General features: G+C 45.0%; 1 protein-coding gene across 1 annotated transcript in view; it reads left to right on the top strand.

The window, feature by feature from the left end:
* LOC124122885 (importin-7-like) overlaps nucleotides 1-22,390 on the top strand; it is a 42,876-nt gene that overhangs the window by 3,595 nt on the left and 16,891 nt on the right. Inside the window, exons 2-15 of the mRNA XM_046486072.2 lie at nucleotides 4,068-4,149; nucleotides 5,746-5,902; nucleotides 7,757-7,915; nucleotides 8,501-8,657; nucleotides 9,596-9,685; nucleotides 11,008-11,102; nucleotides 12,766-12,836; nucleotides 13,111-13,213; nucleotides 16,273-16,318; nucleotides 17,705-17,804; nucleotides 18,721-18,914; nucleotides 19,182-19,271; nucleotides 20,386-20,551; nucleotides 21,676-21,717. Coding sequence (XP_046342028.1) covers nucleotides 4,068-4,149; nucleotides 5,746-5,902; nucleotides 7,757-7,915; nucleotides 8,501-8,657; nucleotides 9,596-9,685; nucleotides 11,008-11,102; nucleotides 12,766-12,836; nucleotides 13,111-13,213; nucleotides 16,273-16,318; nucleotides 17,705-17,804; nucleotides 18,721-18,914; nucleotides 19,182-19,271; nucleotides 20,386-20,551; nucleotides 21,676-21,717 — 1,552 coding nt within the window. The remainder of the gene's footprint in view (nucleotides 1-4,067; nucleotides 4,150-5,745; nucleotides 5,903-7,756; nucleotides 7,916-8,500; nucleotides 8,658-9,595; nucleotides 9,686-11,007; nucleotides 11,103-12,765; nucleotides 12,837-13,110; nucleotides 13,214-16,272; nucleotides 16,319-17,704; nucleotides 17,805-18,720; nucleotides 18,915-19,181; nucleotides 19,272-20,385; nucleotides 20,552-21,675; nucleotides 21,718-22,390) is intronic.

Genomic DNA, 22,390 nt, shown 5'->3' with positions numbered 1-22,390 from the left:
CTAATTTGGAACTAATTCTAGTTGCCAAACAGCAAGTTGGAGATTTTTTAGAATATGCTACAATATGTTTGCTTCCAGATTTGTCAATTGAAAATTGAAAACTGTGACTTCATCATTCAAGTGTAAGTCACAAACATTGTGAATGTCAACAGTCTTTTCAACTTCCGGTTACTCGTAAACAGTTTCTGGCTGCTGCACATAGCAAATACGCTGCCTTCTGTGGGAAACAATGACTTAAATTCTTGCTAATTTACAAAAGGGTGAACCTGGAGCAATAGTCATTGTATAATGAACTGTCACTTCTAATTTATTGATAAGATTTCATTTCATACGGTCAGAGACCCGGTCTCTGATATGGTACACACTGCAGACGGAAATGACCAGTGAAATTGACGAAAGCACTGGATTGTAAATGATACATTTTTGGCCAATAAACAGCAGTGATCCTGCTGGCTTTTGAAACTCTAAAAATTACCAGTCCTCCCCAATTTTGGCCAGTCCCAACTTTCAACAAATAAACAAACATATGAAAATTATTTGGTTTTAATTCTTTCAACATCATGTTCAGTGCAAAGATGTCATCTCTCAAGTAACTTAGTTAGATCTATACATCACAATTTCTCTTCTTTTTTTTAATAATATTTCGAGACATGGATATTTAAGCTAGAAATAGATAAGGTTAAACCATGATGGTAACAGACAAGCTGACTTTGTTCGAAAAATGTACTTATATGAATATCACTGAAGTTTTGTTCAACAACAAAGATTTATAAGGTACGTTATTTGCCAGTACACAGGGACTGGCAGTCACATGAATTACCGGTCCAAGCCTAATTTTACTGGTAAAAAAATGGTAATTAACGGTAAACGGGAACGCTGAAACTGTAACACCATTTACAACAGTTGCTATTTCATGTCATCACTTCGAATATAATAAATTATGAACTTAACAAACATTGAGAGATTGATAACTGTGGATTGTTGTCTCCAGCATGCCAGTGTGATGAACGGATGATGGTGGTTAACATGTCTGCTAAACCATCTATAATTGTACTCGTGAATAATTTCTTCTAAAGTCGGCAATGAACAGAAATACATAAATATTAATGTAATTTCTCCTAATATAGTCAATGAACAGAAATATAAAGACTGATGCCTTTTTGTTGTTGATACTAATGCTGATATTTATAAATATTCGCAGTGGAATAATTAATGTTCGAATATAGGATATCCGAGGATATATCTATATAATCTAGTAACATTACTTGCAACATAATTTGAGTCATATGTAAATACCTAAAATCAAATTTCCAGTTTGAAGACGATATATCGCTGAAAATTAGCAAAATCTTAACACACGCCAAAAAATCTCATTGCTTTTGGAGCAGGGGAGATTTTCTCTCATCGGTAAAACTTCCCAGGATAATCCTTGAGACAAGCAGTTTACCATGGTTTACAAGGCACAGCTTGAATGGTCCATGTGAAGTTAAAGTTAATTAGTAACTACTATTTCTGTTAGAGGTCACAACACCTGGTTTGGTGCTACTGTTGACTTGCTACAGCGCAAACTGTCTCTTGATAGCCGTGTCAGAATCGTCACTGTTCTTGTCTGTCTATATGATCCTTCGTAAAGTTATGTTGTACCGACCTTTCATAATCATATTACTTAAACATCACTGACATTGATTATCATTGGGTTTCAGTTAAAGAATCTGTGTCATATCTTGTCAGGAACCAGCCGGCAGTGTGTGTGTGCGTGACTTTGTCTCAGTTGCTTCATGTTTAACAATCACTATCAAGTCTAGCTATAAATAGTTTCCATTTACTTTAGCATGTTTAGTTATAGAACTGTATAATTTGTAGTCTAGGCCGATATACAGTGACAGGTGCATCGGTAAACTGTACAAATATGCTTCCCTTTGATAAAAGTTTTAAAAAAAAGGGCTAATATTGCATCATTTTTTAAAATGAAAATACCTACTATCATTGACTGTCTAAATGAGGACTGAGGTCTTTGATCACTGTTGATGCATACTTCACTGATTGGCTGAAAGTTAAAGTTCCTTGATGTAGCAAATATGCAAATTTCAAGCAGTAAAATAGTGATCAGCTGATGATAGATATGCATAATTCTTGCCACAGGCATTGATAACTAGTGCAGTGACAGTGTTGACATCTAGTGCAGTGTTGACATCTGGTGCAGTGACTGTTGACATCTGGTGCAGTGTTGACAACTAGTGCTGTGTTGACATCTAGTGCTGTGTTGACATCTAGTGCAGTGTTGACATCTAGTGACAGTGTTGACATCTAGTGCAGTGACTGTTGACATCTGGTGCAGTGTTGACATCTAGTGCTGTGTTGACATCTAGTGACAGTGTTGACATCTAGTGCAGTGACTGTTGACTGGTGTAGTGTTGACATCTGGTGCAGTGACTGTTGACAACTTGTGCAGTGGCAGTGCTGACATCTAGTTACAGTGTTGACATCTAGTGCAGTGACTGTTGACATCTAGTGCAGTGTTGACATCTAGTGCAGTGACTGTTGACATCTAGTGCAGTGACAGTGCTGACATCTAGTGCAGTGACTGTTGACATCTAGTGCAGTGACTGTTGACATCTAGCGCAGTGTTGACATCTAGTGACAGTGTTGACATCTAGTGCAGTGACTGTTGACATCTGGTGCAGTGTTGACATCTAGTGCAGTAACTGTTGACATCTGGTGCAGTGGCAGTGCTGACATCTAGTGCAGTGTTGACATCTAGTGCAGTGACTGTTGACATCTGGTGCAGTGACTGTTGACATCTAGTGCAGTGACAGTGCTGACATCTAGTGCAGTGACAGTGCTGACATCTAGTGCAGTGACAGTGCTGACATCTAGTGCAGTGTTGACATCTAGTGCAGTGACAGTGCTGACATCTAGTGCAGTGACAGTGCTGACATCTAGTGAAGTGTTGACATCTAGTGCAGTGACTGTTGACATCTAGTGCAGTGACAGTGTTGACATCTAGTGCAGTGCTGATATCTAGTGCAGTGTTGACATCTAGTGCAGTAACTGTTGACATCTGGTGCAGTGGCAGTGCTGACATCTAGTGCAGTGTTGACATCAAGTGCAGTGACTGTTGGCATCTAGTGCAGTGACTGTTGGCATCTAGTGCAGTGTTGACATCTAGTGCAGTGTTGACATCGAGTGCAGTGTTGACATCTAGTGCAGTGACCGTTGACATCTGGTGCAGTGACCGTTGACATCTAGTGACAGTGTTGACATCTAGTGCAGTGTTGTGTAGTGTTGACATCTGGTTTAGTGTTGACATCTAGTGGAATGACAGTGTTGACATCTAGTGTAGTGTTGACATCTAGTGGAATGACAGTGTTGACATCTAGTGTAGTGACAGTGTTGACATCTATTGTAGTGTTGACATCTAGTGGAGTGACGGTGTTGACATCTATTGTAGTGTTGACATCTAGTGGAGTGACAATGTTGACATCTATTGTAGTGTTGACATCTAGTGGAGTGACAGTGTTGACATCTAGTGTAGTGACAGTGTTGACATCTAGTGTAGTGTTGTCATCTAGTGGAGTGACGGTGTTGACATCTATTGTAGTGTTGACATCTAGTGGAGTGACAATGTTGACATCTATTGTAGTGTTGACATCTAGTGGAGTGACAGTGTTGACATCTAGTGGAGTGACAGTGTTGACATCTATTGTAGTGTTGACATCTAGTGCAGCGACAGTGTTGACATAGACCTGTGAAGATCGGGGGCATAATGCTTGTCGTAAGAGGCGACTAATGGAATTGGGTGGTCAGACTCGCTGACTTGGTTGATGCATTTCATCGTATCCCAATTGCGTGGATCGATGCTCATGATGTCAATCACTGGATTGTCTGGTCCAGACTTGATTATTTACAGACTGCCGTCATATGGCTGAATTATTGCTGAGTGCGGGGTTATACAACAAACAAACAAACAACTAGGATATCCAATTCCTCAGTTGCTATGTAGACTTGAGTCTCCAGTCAGTGTCAGCCCTTGTGTTCTTGGCCTCATCAATGTTGGAATGTTGCAGGTACACAAGATCATCGGGTTCGGGCCTGTGCTGCTGCAGGTAGTGATGATGGAGCAGATTGACATGCCAGTCAGACAAGCAGGTGAGTGCTCTGTTCATACATCACAGACTTATCTGGGATTCCAACCTGAGAAAAATTGGGGGGGGGGGCATCTGTCCTTGTTGAAAATTTGTATGTCTTTAAGTTCCTCTTTTCTTAAATTTAGATTTGGTTGGTTTGTTGTTTAACACTGCATTCAGCAATATTCCATCTATATGATGGCGGTCTGCAAATAATCAAGTCTGGACCAGACAATCCAGTGATTGATATCGTGAGCATCGACCCACGCAATTGGGATTGATGACATGCTTAAATTTAGAGGTCTGTCAAAATTATATATTAACATCACATGCAATACGGTAAAACTAAGCATTAAAACCTCTTTTGTCATTATTGGTGCTGATGGTCTCTCCATAGGTCTCTCCTTACAGATCTGACAAACACTCCATAGATCTCTCCATCCAGATCTGACAGACACCCCATAGATCTCTCCATCCAGATCTGACAGACACCCCATAGATCTCTCCTTACAGATCTGACAAACACTCCATAGGTCTCTCCTTGCAGATCTGACAAACACTCCATAGGTCTCTCCTTGCAGATCTGACAAACACCCCATAGGTCTCTCCTTGCAGATCTGACAAACACTCCATAGGTCTCTCCTTGCAGATCTGACAAACACTCCACAGGTCTCTCCATCCAGGGGGCTGTCGGGTAGCCTAGTGGTTAAAGCGTTCGCTCGTCACGCCGAAGACCCGGGTTCGATTCCCGACATGGGTACAATGTGTGAAGCCCATTTCTGGTGTCCCCCGCCGTGATATTGCTGGAATATTGCTAAAAGCGGCGTAAAACCATACTCACTCACTCACTCACTCTCCATCCAGATCTGACAAACAATCCATAGGTCTCTCCATCCAGATCTGACAAACACTCCATAGGTCTCTCCATTCAGATCTGACAAACGCTCCATAGGTCTCTCCATCCAGATCTGACAAACACTCCATAGGTCTCTCCATCATGATCTGACAAACACTCCATAGATCTCTCCATCCAGATCTGACAAACGCTCCATAGGTCTCTCCATCCAGATCTGACAAACGCTCCATAGGTCTCTCCTTACAGATCTGACAAACGCTCCATAGGTCTCTCCATCATGATCTGACAAACGCTTCTTAGATCTCTCCATCATGATCTGACAAACACTCCATAGATCTCTCCATCCAGATCTGACAAACTCTCCATAGGTCTCTCCTTACAGATCTGACAAACTCTCCATAGGTCTCTCCTTGCAGATCTGACAAACACTCCATAGGTCTCTCCATTCAGATCTGACAAACACTCCACAGGTCTCTCCTTCCAGATCTGGCAAACACTCCACAGGTCTCTCCTTCCAGATCTGGCAAACACCCCATAGGAGGTGCATTCCTGAACATTAACGCCTAGTCTTTTCAGCACACACGTCATATTTGTATTTGGCGATTTACCTGGAAGTTTCACCTGTCTGCAGGTGTGATGTACCTGAATGTTGCGTCTGTCTGCAAGTGTGATTAGCCTGAAACTTTGACCTGTCTGCAGTCGTGATTTATCTGAAAGTTCCACCTAAGGTGTGATTTACATGAAACTTTCACCTGCCTTCAGGTGTGATTTACCTCAAGAACATCATCACCCAGTTCTGGATAGAGAGAGAGGCAGAGAACCCTGGTGATGCCGTCCCCTTCAACATCCACGAGCAGGACAGACAGGCGATTCGTGAGAACGTCATAGAGGCCATCATCCATGCCCCAGAACCTGTCAGGTGAGAAGGGTCTCCGGTGTCTTTACAATCTGTCAGGTGGGAGGGGTCTCTCGTGTCTTTACAATCTGTCAGGTGAGAAGGGTCTCTCGTGTCTTTACAATCTGTCAGGTGAGAAGGGTCTCTCGTGTCTTTACAATCTGTCAGGTGAGAAGGGTCTCTCGTGTCTTTACAATCTGTCAGGTGAGAAGGGTCTCTCATGTCTTTAAGATCTATCAATATCAGGTGTGGAGGGAAGTGGAGGGACGAATGCCTTTAGAACCTGTCAGGAGACAGGTCTCTCATGTCTTTACAATCTGTCAGTGGAGAAGGGTCTCTCATGTCTTTAAGATCTATCAATATCAGGTGTGGAGGGAAGTGGAGGGACGAATGCCTTTAGAACCTGTCAGGAGACAGGTCTCTCGTGTCTTTACAATCTGTCAGTGGAGAAGGGTCTCTCGTGTCTTTACAATCTGTCAGTGGAGAAGGGTCTCTCATGTCTTTAAGATCTATCAATATCAGGTGGGGAGGGAAGTGGAGGGACGAATGCCTTTAGAACCTGTCAGGAGACAGGTCTCTCATGTCTTTACAATCTGTCAGGATAAAAATGTATTTTTGGTTTGGTTTCCTTTTGAAAATATTGCTTTGACTACCAGGAAAATGACATTAGTGGTCAGATGGCATCCTAGCACTAAATCAGACTTATATGCCTGCTAGTTTAGTTTGGTAATCACCAGTGTAACCTTTCAAAATTTTGTTTGTTCTAGTACAGCATGAACCATTTGGGATTGTAATGCTGATATGTACACAATCAACAATCTGCTATTTCCGGTATCTCCCTTCTTCGTGTAAGATGAGACTGGCTTTAAGTCAGGTGACCACCAGGACCCAGTAGAAGCTGTCAAAGGAACAGGGAGCTGACAGGATTGTTACTTGATTGATTGATTGTTTGTTTGTTTGTTTGTTGTTTAATGCCGACTCAGCAGTATTCCAGCTATATGACGGCGGTCTGTAAATAATCAAGTCTGGACCAGACAATCCAGTGATTGACATCACGAGGCTTGATCCACGCTATTAGGATACGATGACATGCATCGACCAAGTCAGCGAGCCTGATCCCCTGATCCTGTTAGTCACCTTTTACGACAAGCATGGTGACCTTCACCTTGCTGATCTCCACGGTCTGTTATTTGATTGACAGAAGTAGACAGTTCAATGAAGGATGTTTGAATGGATGACTTGAAAAGTGATCTGAAAAAACAATCGCTTCCAAAAAGTTGTTGCCTTTGCAAGGCACTTCATTTATTGCGGATGAATAGCTTTGGAAATTTTAAGCTCAATCATTAACTGTTGCGAGATGTAACCATGGTAACAGGTAACAAAGTCCTTGAGAATTGTATTCTTCAGAAGTTATTTTACTTCTGCTCGAATTTTGTCACCCCAAATCACTGTGAATAGTTTTGTTGCTGTTTATATGGAACTGAAATTATCACAGATAAGTGAATAGGATTGATAACTGTGTGTCCCGAACACAAACGTTCGACCAATAAAGTCAGGTATTTTCCTGGCCCTTTTGTTCGGGAGTCCTGAGGAGTCATTTTTGTGGTCCGTGCCATGTAAAATAAGGATCCCGAGGCATCGCGTGAACAAACAACAACTAAGGAAGTACTAGTGAAACCCTTCACTATGGATGGGATCTTCCTTGTTTGAAACAGCACTTGGGGAATTTAAGGCAGTGCAATTAATGAGCATGCTACAATGTCTAAAAATATTTTCCCCCAAGAAAATCTTTAAAACAAGAATGTAAGTTATTTTGGTAAATGATTTAAGAGAGTCATGGAATGTTTGACAGAGCTGACTGTGTGCAGTGTTTTCCAGGGTGCAGCTGTGTGTGTGCATCAGTCACATGGCCAAGAGTGATTGGCCTGGACGCTGGCCGAACCTAGCTGAGAAGATAGCAGTGTACATCCAGACTGAAGACCCCAAGACTCTGATGGGAGCACTCATGTCACTATACCAGCTGGTCAAAGTATACGAGTAAGTACCCCCCCCCTGGTACCCAGGCCAGAACAGGTCCCCAGTACCCCATACTTGTCTTGCCAAGGACCAAATAGGTCCCCAGTACCCAATACTTGTCTTGCCAAGGGCAGAACAGGTCTCGTCAAGGACAGAATAGGTCCCCAGTATCCCATACTTGTCTTACCAAGGGCCAAATAGGTCCCCAGTACCCCATACTTGTCTTGCCAAGGGCAAAATAGGTCCACTGTATCCCATACTTGTCTTACCAAGGGCTAAATAGGTCCCCAGTACCCTCATACTTGTCTAACCAAGAGCAGAACAGGTCTCGTCAAGGACAGAACAGGTCCCCAGTACCCCATACTTGTCTCATAAAAGGCAGAATAGGTCCCCAGTACCCAACACTTGTCTTACCAAGAGCAGAATAGGTCCCCACCCCCCCGTGCTTATCACATTGTGCAAAGTTGTGTCCCTTAGGTGTACCAGAAACCTGTGATCCTGAGTTTCAGGTTCGATCTGATTATGTTTCTCTCTCTGTCAGCTTTGTTTAAGCCCCACTAATCCCACCTCTGTCCCAGGCAATCAGTCTGCTGCTGCTGGTTGCAGGTACAAGCGAGCTGACGAGCGCAAGGTGCTGGACGACATGATGGTGCACATGTTGCCACTGGTGTATCAGAGGACGCTGCCACTGCTGCAGGACAACAGCGAACTCTCAAACCTCCTCCAGAAGCAGATCCTCAAAATCTTCTTTGCCTTCACACAGGTCAGTAGTCTTCATAGTTCATCCAACCCGTGACCATCTGGGATTGAATAGGTCTTCAGCAACCCATGCTTGTCATAAGAGGTGACGGGATTGGGTGGTCAGGCTCGCTGACTTGGCTGATGAATGTCATTTTATCCCAATTGCGCAGATCGATGCTCATGATGTCAATCACTGAATTGTCTGGTCCAGACTCGATTATTTACAGACCACCATCATATATCTGAAATGTTGCTGAGTGCGGCATTAAACAACAAATGAACAACAACAAAAAAAATCATAGTTCATCCTCTTTACTCAAATCTTTTTATCCTGTAGTAAATTAATTGTCCTGTAATAAATAACGTAGAAACAAACCGTACACTACTCCTTATCATAAATTATAATAACATACAGTAAAACTTGAAAAAAGGACAAATTTCTACTAGTCCTTGAGATACCTTAAGTCTTGGATAGTTTGACAAGGGTGATAGGACTAGTGCCAATTTCTAACACTGTTTATTTGGCTAACCTAGTAAATTTTTGTTTGTTTCCTTAAATGGAGATAAGATATGCCACACCCACTAATGGACTACTGTTTCCTCATTGGTTAATACTAGAATGGGCGGTGCTTGTGTTGCATTATTGGCTATTACCTTTATACCTCCATTAACACAAACAATATTGAAATCAATTCTTAGAAGGAAGGAATCCATACATGGAGTTTGGCTTGCTACTGGTTTGTGTGCAACTCAAGCAGCAGTGATCAGCAGAGTTCCTTTCTAGTGTCAAGAGCCACCACAATTGGTCCAGAATTGCTGCGTCTCTGACTTATCCATTGTTTATGAAATGCCGTATTATCCATCATGGAAGGGTAATGTTTGCATTTAGTGGATGATCTGGCGCATCTGTTTTGGAATTCATCGTAAAGAGCTACAGGAGAGTTTGTTTTCTATACACAGAATTTCCTACCCCAAGCAACTGTACCTAAGGAGGTGTTCACACAGTGGATGGAGGTGTTCAGGCAGATCGTTGATAGACAAGTGCCCCAGGTAGGCGACGCTCTCGAACAAATCTCATTGTTTTTATGGTGCACTTGGCGCCTTGTATCACCGTGTTGGTTCACGGGACAGTCATTGTCATGCCTTGTATCACCGTGTTGGTTCACGGGATAGTCATTGTCATGCCTTGTATCGCTGTGTTGGTTCACGGGACAGTCATTGTCATGCCTTGTATCACCGTGTTGGTTCACGGGACAGTCATTGTCATGCCTTGTATCACCGTGTTGGTTCACGGGACGGTCATTGTCATGCCTTGCATCACCGTGTTGGTTCACGGGACAGTCATTGTCATGCCTTGTATCGCTGTGTTGGTTCACGGGACAGTCATTGTCATGCCTTGTATCACCGTGTTGGTTCACGGGACGGTCATTGTCATGCCTTGTATCACCGTGTTGGTTCACTGGACAGTCATTGTCATGCCTTGTATAACCGTGTCGGTTCACAGGACAGTCATTGTCATGCCTTGTATCACCGTGTTGGTTCACGGGACAGTCATTGTCATGCCTTGTATCACCGTGTTGGTTCACGGGACAGTCATTGTCATGCCTTGTATCACCGTGTTGGTTCACGGGACGGTCATTGTCATGTCTTGTATCATCGTGTTGGTTCACGGGACGGTCATTGTCATGCCTTGTATCACCGTGTTGGTTCACGGGACAGTCACGTCATGCCTTGTATCACCGTGTTGGTTCACGGGACAGTCATTGTCATGCCTTGCATCACCGTGTTGGTTCACGGGACAGTCATTGTCATGCCTTGCATCACCGTGTTGGTTCACGGGACAGTCATTGTCATGCCTTGTATCACCGTGTTGGTTCACGGGACAGTCATTGTCATGCCTTGTATCACTGTGTTGGTTCACGGGACAGTCATTGTCATGCCTTGTATCGCTGTGTTGGTTCACGGGACGGTCATTGTCATGCCTTGTGTTTTTGTTAACAGGACAAGTTTTGGCCATGTCATGGTTCATGGCAGAGTCTCATGTCTGTCATGCTTGTCCACAGGGCAGGCGCTGGCCATGTCATGGTTCATGGCAGAGTCTCATGTCTGTCATGCTTGTCCACAGGGCAGGCGCTGGCCATGTCATGGTTCATGGCAGAGTCTCATGTCTGTCATGCTTGTCCACAGGGCAGGCACTGGCCATGTCATGGTTCATGGCAGAGTCTCATGTCTGTCATGCTTGTCCACAGGGCAGGCGATGGCCATGTCATGGTTCATGGCTGGTTCACCATGTCTGTCACGATAGTCCAGGAGAGGTGGTCTTATGGTAGGACAATGGTTCAATGATACTGACACACAGCATCTACTTCCAGGAGACGAACCAGATAGATGAGGATGATCGGCCTGAGCTGGCCTGGTGGAAAGTGAAGAAGTGGGCAGTGCATATACTGGCCAGAATATTTGAGAGGTAGGGATTGATCATTACTTGCTGAAGATCCGGGGTTGAATAGGTCTTCAGCAACCCATGCTTGCTGTAAAAGGCGACTAACGGTATTGGCCGATCAGGCTCGCTGACTTGGTTGATGCATGTCATCAATCCCATTTGCATGGATCGATGCTCATGATATTAATCACTTGATTGTCAGGTCCAGACTCGATTATTTACAGATCGCCGTCATATAGCAGGAATATTGCTGAATACGGTGTTAAGCAACAAACAAACAAACAAAACTTGCTGGAGAATCTAGCTGTCTAAGTGGTTGGTTGTTGTCTTGTGAAAAACAATACGAGTCATCTGGCCGACCTGTACGGGTGTCATAATGTTGTATGTGACGTGTACAATGCCATGCATCAACAAAGTCCGCTAGCCTGACCACCTGATCTCGTTAGTTGCCTCTTACGACAGTCATAGTCGCCATTTACGGCAAGCATGGGTTGTTGAAGACCTATTCTATCTCGGATCTTCATGGGTAAACTGCAAGTAGATATTTACATTCAACTGCGTGGTGTTTGAACAACTTGAAACAACTTGCTGGGTCTATCAATTTATCAACTGTTAGTTGCTCAGCCTTCACAGATCTCTGTACACAACTCTTTATTACAAATACCAAATTGCACCTGTTCATTCCTTGTGTAAATACTGAAATATGTGCACTTACTGAGTTGACATACTGAATGGCGGATGCCTGTCTCGAGACTCAGTTTGACTTTGTCACATACAAATATTTCATTGAAAATAATTCTTTGTGGTCGGTGGTTCAGTCATGGTTGTGTCATACCAAAAGATGTTGGCATTAAGGGATGAAACAAGGACTGTGTCATGTAAACTGGTATTGATAAATGTGTTAGAGGTGCTAAAAGCGAGGTGTTCAAGATTTTACAACCTGAACTTTGGAGCACTCCCTCAACCTTCGGCCTCAACAAGCCCATTCATGAAATTGTGTACATACAGCTATGTGTTACCCACGTGTGGATTCTAGGGCAGAACAGATCCCTAGTAGTACATCTGTTACCACTGTGTAGATTCCAGGGCAGAATAGATCCCTAGTTGTACATCTGTTACCACTGTGTGCATTCCAGGGCAGAATAGATCCCTAGTAGTACATCTGTTACCACTGTGTGGATTCCAGGGCAGAATAGATCCCTAGTAGTACATCTGTTACCCATGTGTTGATTCCAGGGCAGAATAGATCCCTAGTTGTACATCTGTAACCTCTGTGTGGATTCTAGGGCAGAATAGATCCATAGTAGTACATCTGTTACCACTGTGTGCATTCCAGGGCAGAATAGATCCCTAGTAGTACATCTGTTACCACTGTGTGGATTCTAGGGCAGAATAGATCCCTAGTAGTACATCTGTTACCACTGTGTGCATTCCAGGGCAGAATAGATCCCTAGTAGTACATCTGTTACCCATGTGTGGATTCCAGGGCAGAATAGATCCCTAGTAGTACATCTGTTACCGCTGTGTGGATTCTAGGGCAGAATAGATCCATAGTAGTACATCTGTTACCACTGTGTAGATTCCAGGACAGAATGTACATGGTTGTCATTAGGGTGAGGAAATTAAAGGTCATTGTGCTGTGACAGGAATATTGCTGAATGTGGTGAAACAATAACTCGTGTTTCAGGTATGGAAGTCCCGGAAACGTCACACGAGAATACCAACAGTTTGCTGAATGGTATCTCAAGAGCTTTTCAGGTATGTTTTGTGATTGTAGCTATTTACTGATATAAACTTAGGACCTTATGTACTGTACATGATGCATATCGTCAGGCTTTGGCATACAAGTTGTAATTTGGGAATGTTGCCCAATTTTACTTTGTACATGAGATGATACTTTTGTAAGGACTGAGGCTGTTTAAAAGAGTTGATGCTGTTGTACTGATTTGACACCAGTGTACTGATTTGACACCGTTGTACCCATTTGACACGGTTGTACCCATTTGACATTGTTGCACTGATTGTATTGCAGCTGGGATCCTGCAGGTGTTGCTGAAGATGCTGGACCAGTATCGCCAGAAGATCTACGTCGCTCCCCGCGTTCTACAGCAGACCCTAAACTACATCAATCTTGGGTGAGTCCCGTGTACCCGGCCACCCGGGCACTGTTCATGATAAGGTGTCCTGACTGTCATAGTCTGTGTACCCGGCCACTGTCCATGATAAGGTGTCCTGACTGTCATAGTCTGTGTACCCGGCCACCCGGTCACTGTCCATGATGAGGTGTCCTGACTGTCATAGTCTGTGTACCCGGCCACCCGCCACTGTCCATGATGAGGTGTCCTGACTGTCATAGTCTGTGTACCCGGCCACCCGGTCACTGTCCATGATGAGGTGTACTGACTGTCATAGTCTGTGTACCCGGCCACCCGGTCACTGTCCATGATGAGGTGTCCTGACTGTCATAGTCTGTGCACCCGGCCACCCGGCCACCCGGTCACTGTCCATGATGAGGTGTCCTGACTGTCATAGTCTGTGTACCCAGTCACCCGGTCACTGTCCATGATGAGGTGTCCTGACTGTCATAGTCTGTGTACCCGGCCACCCGGTCACTGTCCATGATGAGGTGTCCTGACTGTCATAGTCTGTGTACCCGGCCACCCGGTCACTGTCCATGATGAGGTGTCCTGACTGTCATAGTCTGTGTACCCAGCCACCCGGTCACTGTTCATGATGAGGTGTCCGACTGTCATAGTCTGTGTACCCAGTCACCCGGTCACTGTCCATGATGAGGTGTCCTGACTGTCATAGTCTGTGTACCCGGCCACCCGGTCACTGTCCATGATGAGGTGTCCTGACTGTCATAGTCCGTGTACCCGGCCACCCGGTCACTGTCCATGATGAGGTGTCCTGACTGTCATAGTCCGTGTACCCAGCCACCCGGTCACTGTTCATGATGAGGTGTCCTGACTGTCATAGTCTGTGTACCCAGCCACCCGGTCACTGTTCATGATGAGGTGTCCTGACTGTCATAGTCTGTGTACCCAGCCACCCGGTCACTGTCCATGATCAGGTGTCCTGACTGTCATAGTCTGTGCACCCGGCCACCCGGCCACCCGGTCACTGTCCATGATGAGGTGTCCTGACTGTCATAGTCTGTGTACCCAGTCACCCGGTCACTGTCCATGATGAGGTGTCCTGACTGTCATAGTCTGTGTACCCGGCCACCCGGTCACTGTCCATGATGAGGTGTCCTGACTGTCATAGTCTGTGTACCCAGTCACCCGGTCACTGTTCATGATGAGGTGTCCTGACTGTCATAGTCTGTGTACCCGGCCACCCGGTCACTGTCCATGATGAGGTGTCCTGACTGTCATAGTCTGTGTACCCGGCCACCCGGCCACCCGGCCACCCGGTCACTGTCCATGATGAGGTGTCCTGACTGTCATAGTCTGTGTACCCGGCCACCCGGTCACTGTCCATGATGAGGTGTCCTGACTGTCATAGTCTGTGTACCCAGTCACCCGGTCACCCGGTCACTGTCCATGATGAGGTGTCCTGACTGTCATAGTCTGTGCACCCGGCCACCCGGCCACCCGGTCACTGTCCATGATGAGGTGTCCTGACTGTCATAGTCTGTGTACCCAGTCACCCGGTCACTGTCCATGATGAGGTGTCCTGACTGTCATAGTCTGTGTACCCAGCCACCCGGTCACTGTTCATGATGAGGTGTCCTGACTGTCATAGTCCGTGTACCCAGTCACCCGGTCACTGTCCATGATGAGGTGTCCTGACTGTCATAGTCTGTGTACCCAGTCACCCGGTCACTGTTCATGATGAGGTGTCCTGACTGTCATAGTCTGTGTACCCGGCCACCCGGTCACTGTCCATGATGAGGTGTCCTGACTGTCATAGTCTGTGTACCCAGTCACCCGGTCACTGTCCATGATGAGGTGTCCTGACTGTCATAGTCCGTGTACCCGGCCACCCGGTCACTGTCCATGATGAGGTGTCCTGACTGTCATAGTCTGTGTACCCGGCCACCCGGTCACTGTCCATGATGAGGTGTCCTGACTGTCATAGTCTGTGTACCCAGTCACCCGGTCACCCGGTCACTGTCCATGATGAGGTGTCCTGACTGTCATAGTCTGTGCACCCGGCCACCCGGCCACCCGGTCACTGTCCATGATGAGGTGTCCTGACTGTCATAGTCCGTGTACCCAGTCACCCGGTCACTGTTCATGATGAGGTGTCCTGACTGTCATAGTCTGTGTACCCAGTCACCCGGTCACTGTTCATGATGAGGTGTCCTGACTGTCATAGTCTGTGTACCCGGCCACCCGGTCACTGTCCATGATGAGGTGTCCTGACTGTCATAGTCTGTGTACCCAGTCACCCGGTCACTGTCCATGATGAGGTGTCCTGACTGTCATAGTCTGTGTACCCGGCCACCCGGTCACTGTCCATGATGAGGTGTCCTGACTGTCATAGTCCGTGTACCCGGCCACCCGGTCACTGTCCATGATGAGGTGTCCTGACTGTCATAGTCCGTGTACCCAGTCACCCGGTCACTGTTCATGATGAGGTGTCCTGACTGTCATAGTCCGTGTACCCAGCCACCCGGCCACTGTTCATGATAAGGTGTCCTGACTGTCATAGTCTGTGTACCCAGTCACCCGGTCACTGTTCATGATGAGGTGTCCTGACTGTCATAGTCCGTGTACCCGGGGCCGCTGCTGTGGTCTAGTGGTAGAGCATCAGCCCAGAGAGAAGGTGGGTTGTTCAAACCCCGGCCGCGTCATACCAAAAGATGCTACTTGTTGTTACCCAGTCTGGCGCTCAGCATTAAGGGGCTAAAACAAGGACTGGTCGGCTCAGAGTCAATATACTGTGTTTGAGTGGGGTATTCATGTTAAACTGTGGCATGGTATCTCAGTGGGCTAGCACTATAAATCCGCATCAGTCCGGACTTGTACAAGCAGCAACACACACACACATGTGCAAGCATGTTGCTATATAAATGCCTCATCCCACCCTTTAACTGTCCATGAAAAAGTGACTGTCTTAGTGCATGCAACATCCTTGATAGAGTGTTTGGATTTGTTTGTTACAGGGACACTTAAATAATATAGCAATCTGTGTTTCAATGTACTCGGTGGCCACAGTGTTTTGAATTGTCTCTTCTCTTTTCCAGAATCAGTCACGCCTATTCATGGAAGTACATTAAACAACACATGCAGGTGAGAGAATGCAGTCCCAGACTTGTTGATAACCTTTTCTAAATGTCCAAGGATTATGTATTTTCTCTTCGCACTGAAGACCAAATTTCAATTCCCAACATTGGTGAAGCATATCCTCGGTGTTGAACTGGGGTAGCCATATTGTGGAGACTTGGAGCTATGTCCCTCCCTCCATGGAGCTGTACCCTTTATACTGAGGTAGCCATATTGTGGAGACTTGGAACTATGTCCCTCCATCATGGAGCTGTACCCTTTACACTGAGGTAGCCATATTGTGGAGACTTGGAGCTATGTCGCTCCCTCCATCATGGAGCTGTACCCTTTACACTGAGGTAGCCATATTGTGGAGACTTGGAGCTATGTCCCTCCCTCCATGGAGCTGTACCCTTTACACTGAGGTAGCCATATTGTGGAGACTTGGAGCTATGTCCCTCCATCATGGAGCTGAACCCTTTACACTGAGGTAGCCATATTGTTGAGACTTGGAGCTATGTCCCTCCCTCCATGGAGCTGTACCCTTTATACTGAGGTAGCCATATTGTGGAGACTTGGAGCTATCTCCCTCCCTCCCTCCATCATGGAGCTGAACCCTTTATACTGAGGTAGCAATATTGTGGAGACTTGGAGCTATGTCTCCCCCCCCCCCCCCCCCCCCTCCATGGAGCTGTACCCTTTATACTGAGGTAGCCATATTGTGGAGACTTGGAACTATGTCCCCTCCCTCCATGGAGCTGTACCCTTTATACTGAGGTAGCCATATTGTGGAGACTTGGAGCTATGTCCCCTCCCTCCATGGAGCTGAACCCTTTATACTGAGGTAGCCATATTGTGGAGATTTGGAGCTATGTCCCCTCCCTCCATGGAGCTGAACCCTTTATACTGAGGTAGCCATATTGTGGAGACTTGGAGCTATGTCCCCTCCCTCCATGGAGCTGAACCCTTTATACTGAGGTAGCCATATTGTAGAGATTTGGAGCTATGTCCCCTCCATCATGGAGCTGAACCCTTTATACTGAGGTAGCCATATTGTGGAGACTTGGAGCTATGTCCCCTCCCTCCATGGAGCTGAACCCTTTATACTGAGGTAGCCATATTTTAGAGATTTGGAGCTATGACCCCCCTATCATGGAGCTGTGTCCCTCCCTACACTAGAGTGCAGAAACCTTGGTCTTCAGCTTGATGAGGTATGTACTTTGCGACTCTCTGAAGCTGATACTTTGTTTTTGTGTCATGAAATGGTCTCACAGTTGAAGCTATGCTGGAGACCAAAGTTATTATCAGTGCGAGGTTGGAGCTGTATCTCAGCGTCCCGCTGTTTGCTGATGTTTTTGAGGCCACCTGTCTGTTGATGAGGAGAGGGAATCTCAGGTACTGTTTGTGTTTCAGACACTGATGCAGGATGTTATATTCCCGCTGATGTGTCACAGCGATGAGGATGATGAGCTGTGGAACACCGACCCTCACGAATACATACGGGTCAAGTATGGTGAGTTGTCTCTTCTGTGTGCCCTAAAGTATGAGTGCCGTTGTCACACTGAGCCAGATTGAGGTCTGTTTACCCCTGTTTACGTCATTGTTAAAGGGCAAGTTCACACGGAATTGAACCTATTTTTCTTGTACTTTTTCCACATTAAAAGTGTTAACCTAGAAGTGTCATAGACGAAAATATAAAAATATCACTAATAATTGACATATTTTTTGCATTAAAATGATTTATATTTTTCACATTTACCAAGTGTTCTATTTCCATAACAAAAACACCATGGCTTATGCCCCTTACAATATGACGTCATTGGTGCCAATTGATAAACATTATGACGTCATCATGCTTTGTTAGAGCCGCTTCACGTGGTGTAGGTACAGGTGTGTGATTCTAGCGTCTCAGATGCCAGCCAGCATAGTGTTATGCTGAGTCACCACTGCGCCGGAGTGTGTCGTAGGCCATGTTGTTTTACCACTAAAAGGTACTTGATATCTTTTGCGTTGAGAATAGACAGGGACCCAGTTGAATTGGCACCAATTACGTCATAATCTAAGGGGGATAACTCAGGCCTGTTTAGCTCGAAAAACGAAGGCCTCATAACGGCTTATCATTTTCACACTATTGTGAGCTTCCTACTTTCACTGTGAAAAAAATGAGTATATTTTCAAACACAGATACTAACTAATTCTAAAATTGCGTTTTGTTTAGAAAAAGATAGAAAATGATTTTTGTGTGTACACTTCCCCTTTAAGTCCTTTTGGCCTCTGTGATAGACATATCATACACTGTTGAATAAGAGTTGATTAAGTACATGGAGGAAACGTACAATGGATAATTGTTATTGTTACCATTATGCTACAATGACGTTATCCACTTTATATTCATTTCTACACATTTATCAAAATATTTATTTTTTCAGATGTGTTTGAAGATTTCCTGTCTCCAGTGATGGCTGCCCAGATAGTTTTCTATTCTGCGGCTGCCAAAAGGAAAGAGGTGTTGAACAAGGCCATGGGTTTCTGCATGTCCATCTTGACCCAGCCCAACATCGACCCTCGCCAGAAGGATGGTGCCCTGCATATGGTGGGGGCCGTGGCCGAGGTGCTTCTCAAGGTCGGTGGACACAGAGGCGTAGTTTGTGATTATCATTAAGCCAGAATTGTCATAAATAAATTTACTTCCAAAACTGGCTTCCACGGGTGATATAGTATAGTAAGAACTAGCGATATCTCCTGGGTGAGATCAAGCGATATCCCCTGAGACTAGTGCATGAAGAGCTGATTCTTGAGAACTCTCAGCATTTGTTGCAGTAAAATCATGACTGTTAGACAGGAGTTACCTCCCTTCCGTGAGTGATAAACGTCTTTTCTGTCATTTCAGAGGAAGATCTACAAGGACCAGGCAGAGCTGATGCTGACAAACCATGTCTTTCCAGAATTCACAAGCCAGTTTGGCTACCTGAGAGCTAGAGTGAGTTCACCGCGGCTTGTTGAGATGCTGCATTGTAGTCTGACAAGAGACATAAGACTTAAAACATTAGAATCAAGACCAAGGAAAATCATCCATCCGTCCGTCCTTACATACGTCCATCGGTCTGTCTCTCCACACTGTTGTGAGTTAGGAGATAAACGTACTGTGTTTTCAATGTAGAGCTAGGTTACCTGTAGATTTAACCGCGCTAAATTGAATTTGGAACCGAACGCGCAGATCACAGGAGGGCAGACCTCACGACCCTCCCAACTCTGTACACAGGAGATTACATTGTGTTGGTTACAACATGTGTATCATAATGTTGGCGGTAGGACTTGTCTCAACCTTATTGGACCTTATTTGGAAGAGTAGTCTCCCTTTGTATGTATGGATCCACGCTCCTTCCCAGCGCATGACACCTTCGTTATACTCTTGGTAACATCGCTGCCACCTGTGTGGGCATGGCTGTTACAAGAATCTTAAAATTTGCCCTCTAACCCCAAATGTAATAATATTTTTACTTTTGTTTATGTCTTTGGGAATTCAATTATAGTTAATTTGGAAAAGGCTTTACGATTGACCATATTTCCAAGATGAATTTACCATTTTGTTTTGTTTGATGACATTGGTTCGAGGTTGCAGACGAACGGAAAATCAACCAACATCCTCGTTACACTCTTACGACATCAAATACATGATACTTGTAATGAAACAGAAACTAAGATTGACAAAAAAAAAAATTCATCAGGGGTAAGCAGGGGTAGAAACTAACTAGTCCTTATAATGATAACATATAGCAAAACCTTTTAAAATTTAAAATTTAAAATTTCTACTAGTCCTTATGATACCTTAACTATTGGGCAGTTTGGCAAGGACTACAGGACTAGTCCCAATTTCTAACGCTGGGTAAGAGTATTCGGCGTGACAGCAGTCATCACTTGTTTGTGAACATAACGGTCAGTCGGTTGCGAGTTCAACTCCAAGCATGGTTGTGGCCACCTATCACAGTGGGGAGCTTTGACTGGTGGCAGCGATTGTATAGAGAGCTCCACAAACGGGCTATCGGTGTGAGGAGCTTGGTATTGACCAAAGATTGTGACTCTTCTTTTTGAAGGCCTGCTGGGTGATCCGCTACTTCTGTGAGCTGAAGTTCCGCAACGAGCAGAACTTGATGCAGGCTGCGGAGATGATCAAGGCGTGTCTATGTAACGACAAGGACCTGCCTGTCCGAGTAGAGGCTGCTATCGCCCTGCAGATGATCATCACGGAGCAGGAGAAAGGTGAGTGCTGCTCGTGATGCTTGTGCAGCAGTCTATACTTTCAAATCAGTAGAGCTGTATTTGGGTAGGGGGATTTGGGGTAGCCTAGTGCAAGGGTAGATTTAGCATCAAATTTGTATGTGGCCAGCAAGGCTTGATCCTTTTAAAAGTTACTAGCCCTTCTCCGAACTAACTGGCCTACAGTTATATGATGGAGGCTGCGTGGCTGAACCTGTGGTCGCGTAGCCACCTTACGAGGCTCTGAAAATTTTAGTTCTCCTCACCCCTGAAATGCCTTCCCTGCACTCTGAGATTAAACCTTGGCTTCCATTTGCCTCATTCCGTGGTGATTTATGAGCAAATAAAGAAATTGTTGTACACAACATTACAAAATGGCAGCCGGTTGTCAGTCCACAAAGATGATTGACATATATCTTTCACTGAGTTAACCATTCACAAGACCTCATCCCCCCCCGTAAATATTTTCTCATCAAAATTACATCATTCACGAGTAGTGTCCAGTTCAAAATATTTAACATGGCAGGAGAAGGGGTGAAATTTTGACTAGCCAGACAGCCGTCTACTTTACGTTTCAGCAAGTCCTTTGTAATTTTAACTAGCCACAAGTCAGTTGATCAGCAGTTAAATCGAACCTTGCTAGTGGTTAAGGTGTTGGCTTGTCACACAAGATCTGCCTTATTTTCTCCACATTGGTACACTGTGTGAAGGTGTGAAATGGAACATTGCTTGAGCCCTGTGAGGAATCCGGGATATAGTTTGTCCACTTAACCTATGCTTGTGGTTTGAGGTACACATACAGTGGCAGCCACTTGGCTCTAGGACTTGTTGACTTGGTCATCGCACCCTGATTGTTTGGTCCACATTTGATTATTTGCAGGCCGCCATCATATGTTGTTGAGTTTGGCTTTAACCAACCAACATGCTTGTGGTGGCCTAAAACTACTCATTTGGTTGATTACAGTAGATGCAATTCGTGGCGTAATATTTCCCCCAGAACTATCCTTACCTTTTCATCATTGATAACCCCAAATGTGAAATTAGAATCTTGTTGAAAAGTAGATTTCGTATTCATAGTATGATGTGACTTACACTTTGGTTACAAAATATATGTTCTTTCATTTCAGCCAAAAATTATATCCGCCCTTTTGTGAAGCCTGTGATTTTAGGTGAGTCTTTGTGCTGATCCTCTTTCATTGGAGGCAGTTTATTGCTCAACACTGAATAGTCAGACTTTGCTTATGTTGCCGATTCTTGATGATGTTTGGTGACAGTGTGTGGAGTTGGTTGCTATGGTGACTTTATGTGGAGTTGGTTGCTATGTTGACTTTATGTGGAGTTGGTTGCTATGTTGACTTTATGTGGAGTTGGTTGCTATGGTGACTTTATGTGGGAGTGTGGTAGCTATGGTGACTTTATGTGGAGTTGGTTGCTATGTTGACTTTATGTGGAGTTGGTTTCTATGGTGACTTTATGTGGGAGTGTGGTAGCTATGATGACAGTATGTGGAGTTGGTTGCTATGGTGACTGTGGGAGTGTGGTAGCTATGATGACAGTATGTGGAGTTGGTTGCTATGGTGACTGTATGTGGGAGTGTGGTAGCTATGGTGACTGTATGTGTGAGTTTGGTTGCTGTGGTAAAATATGTGGGAGTGTAGTTGCTGTGGTGACAATAGGTCTGAGTTTGGTTGCTATGGTACAGTATATGGGTTTTGGTTGCTATGGGATAGTATGTAGGATTTTGGTTGCTATGGTAACAGGTCAGTTTGGTTGCTGTGGTACAGTATGTGGGAGTTTGGTTGCTATGGTGACTGTATGTGGGAGTTTGGTTGCTATGTACAG

Source organism: Haliotis rufescens, unplaced genomic scaffold, assembly GCF_023055435.1.
Source record: "Haliotis rufescens isolate VD_foot unplaced genomic scaffold, xgHalRufe1.0.p SCAF_6, whole genome shotgun sequence".
Lineage (NCBI taxonomy): Eukaryota > Metazoa > Mollusca > Gastropoda > Lepetellida > Haliotidae > Haliotis > Haliotis rufescens.
This window is presented reverse-complemented; position numbering and strand designations above follow the sequence as displayed.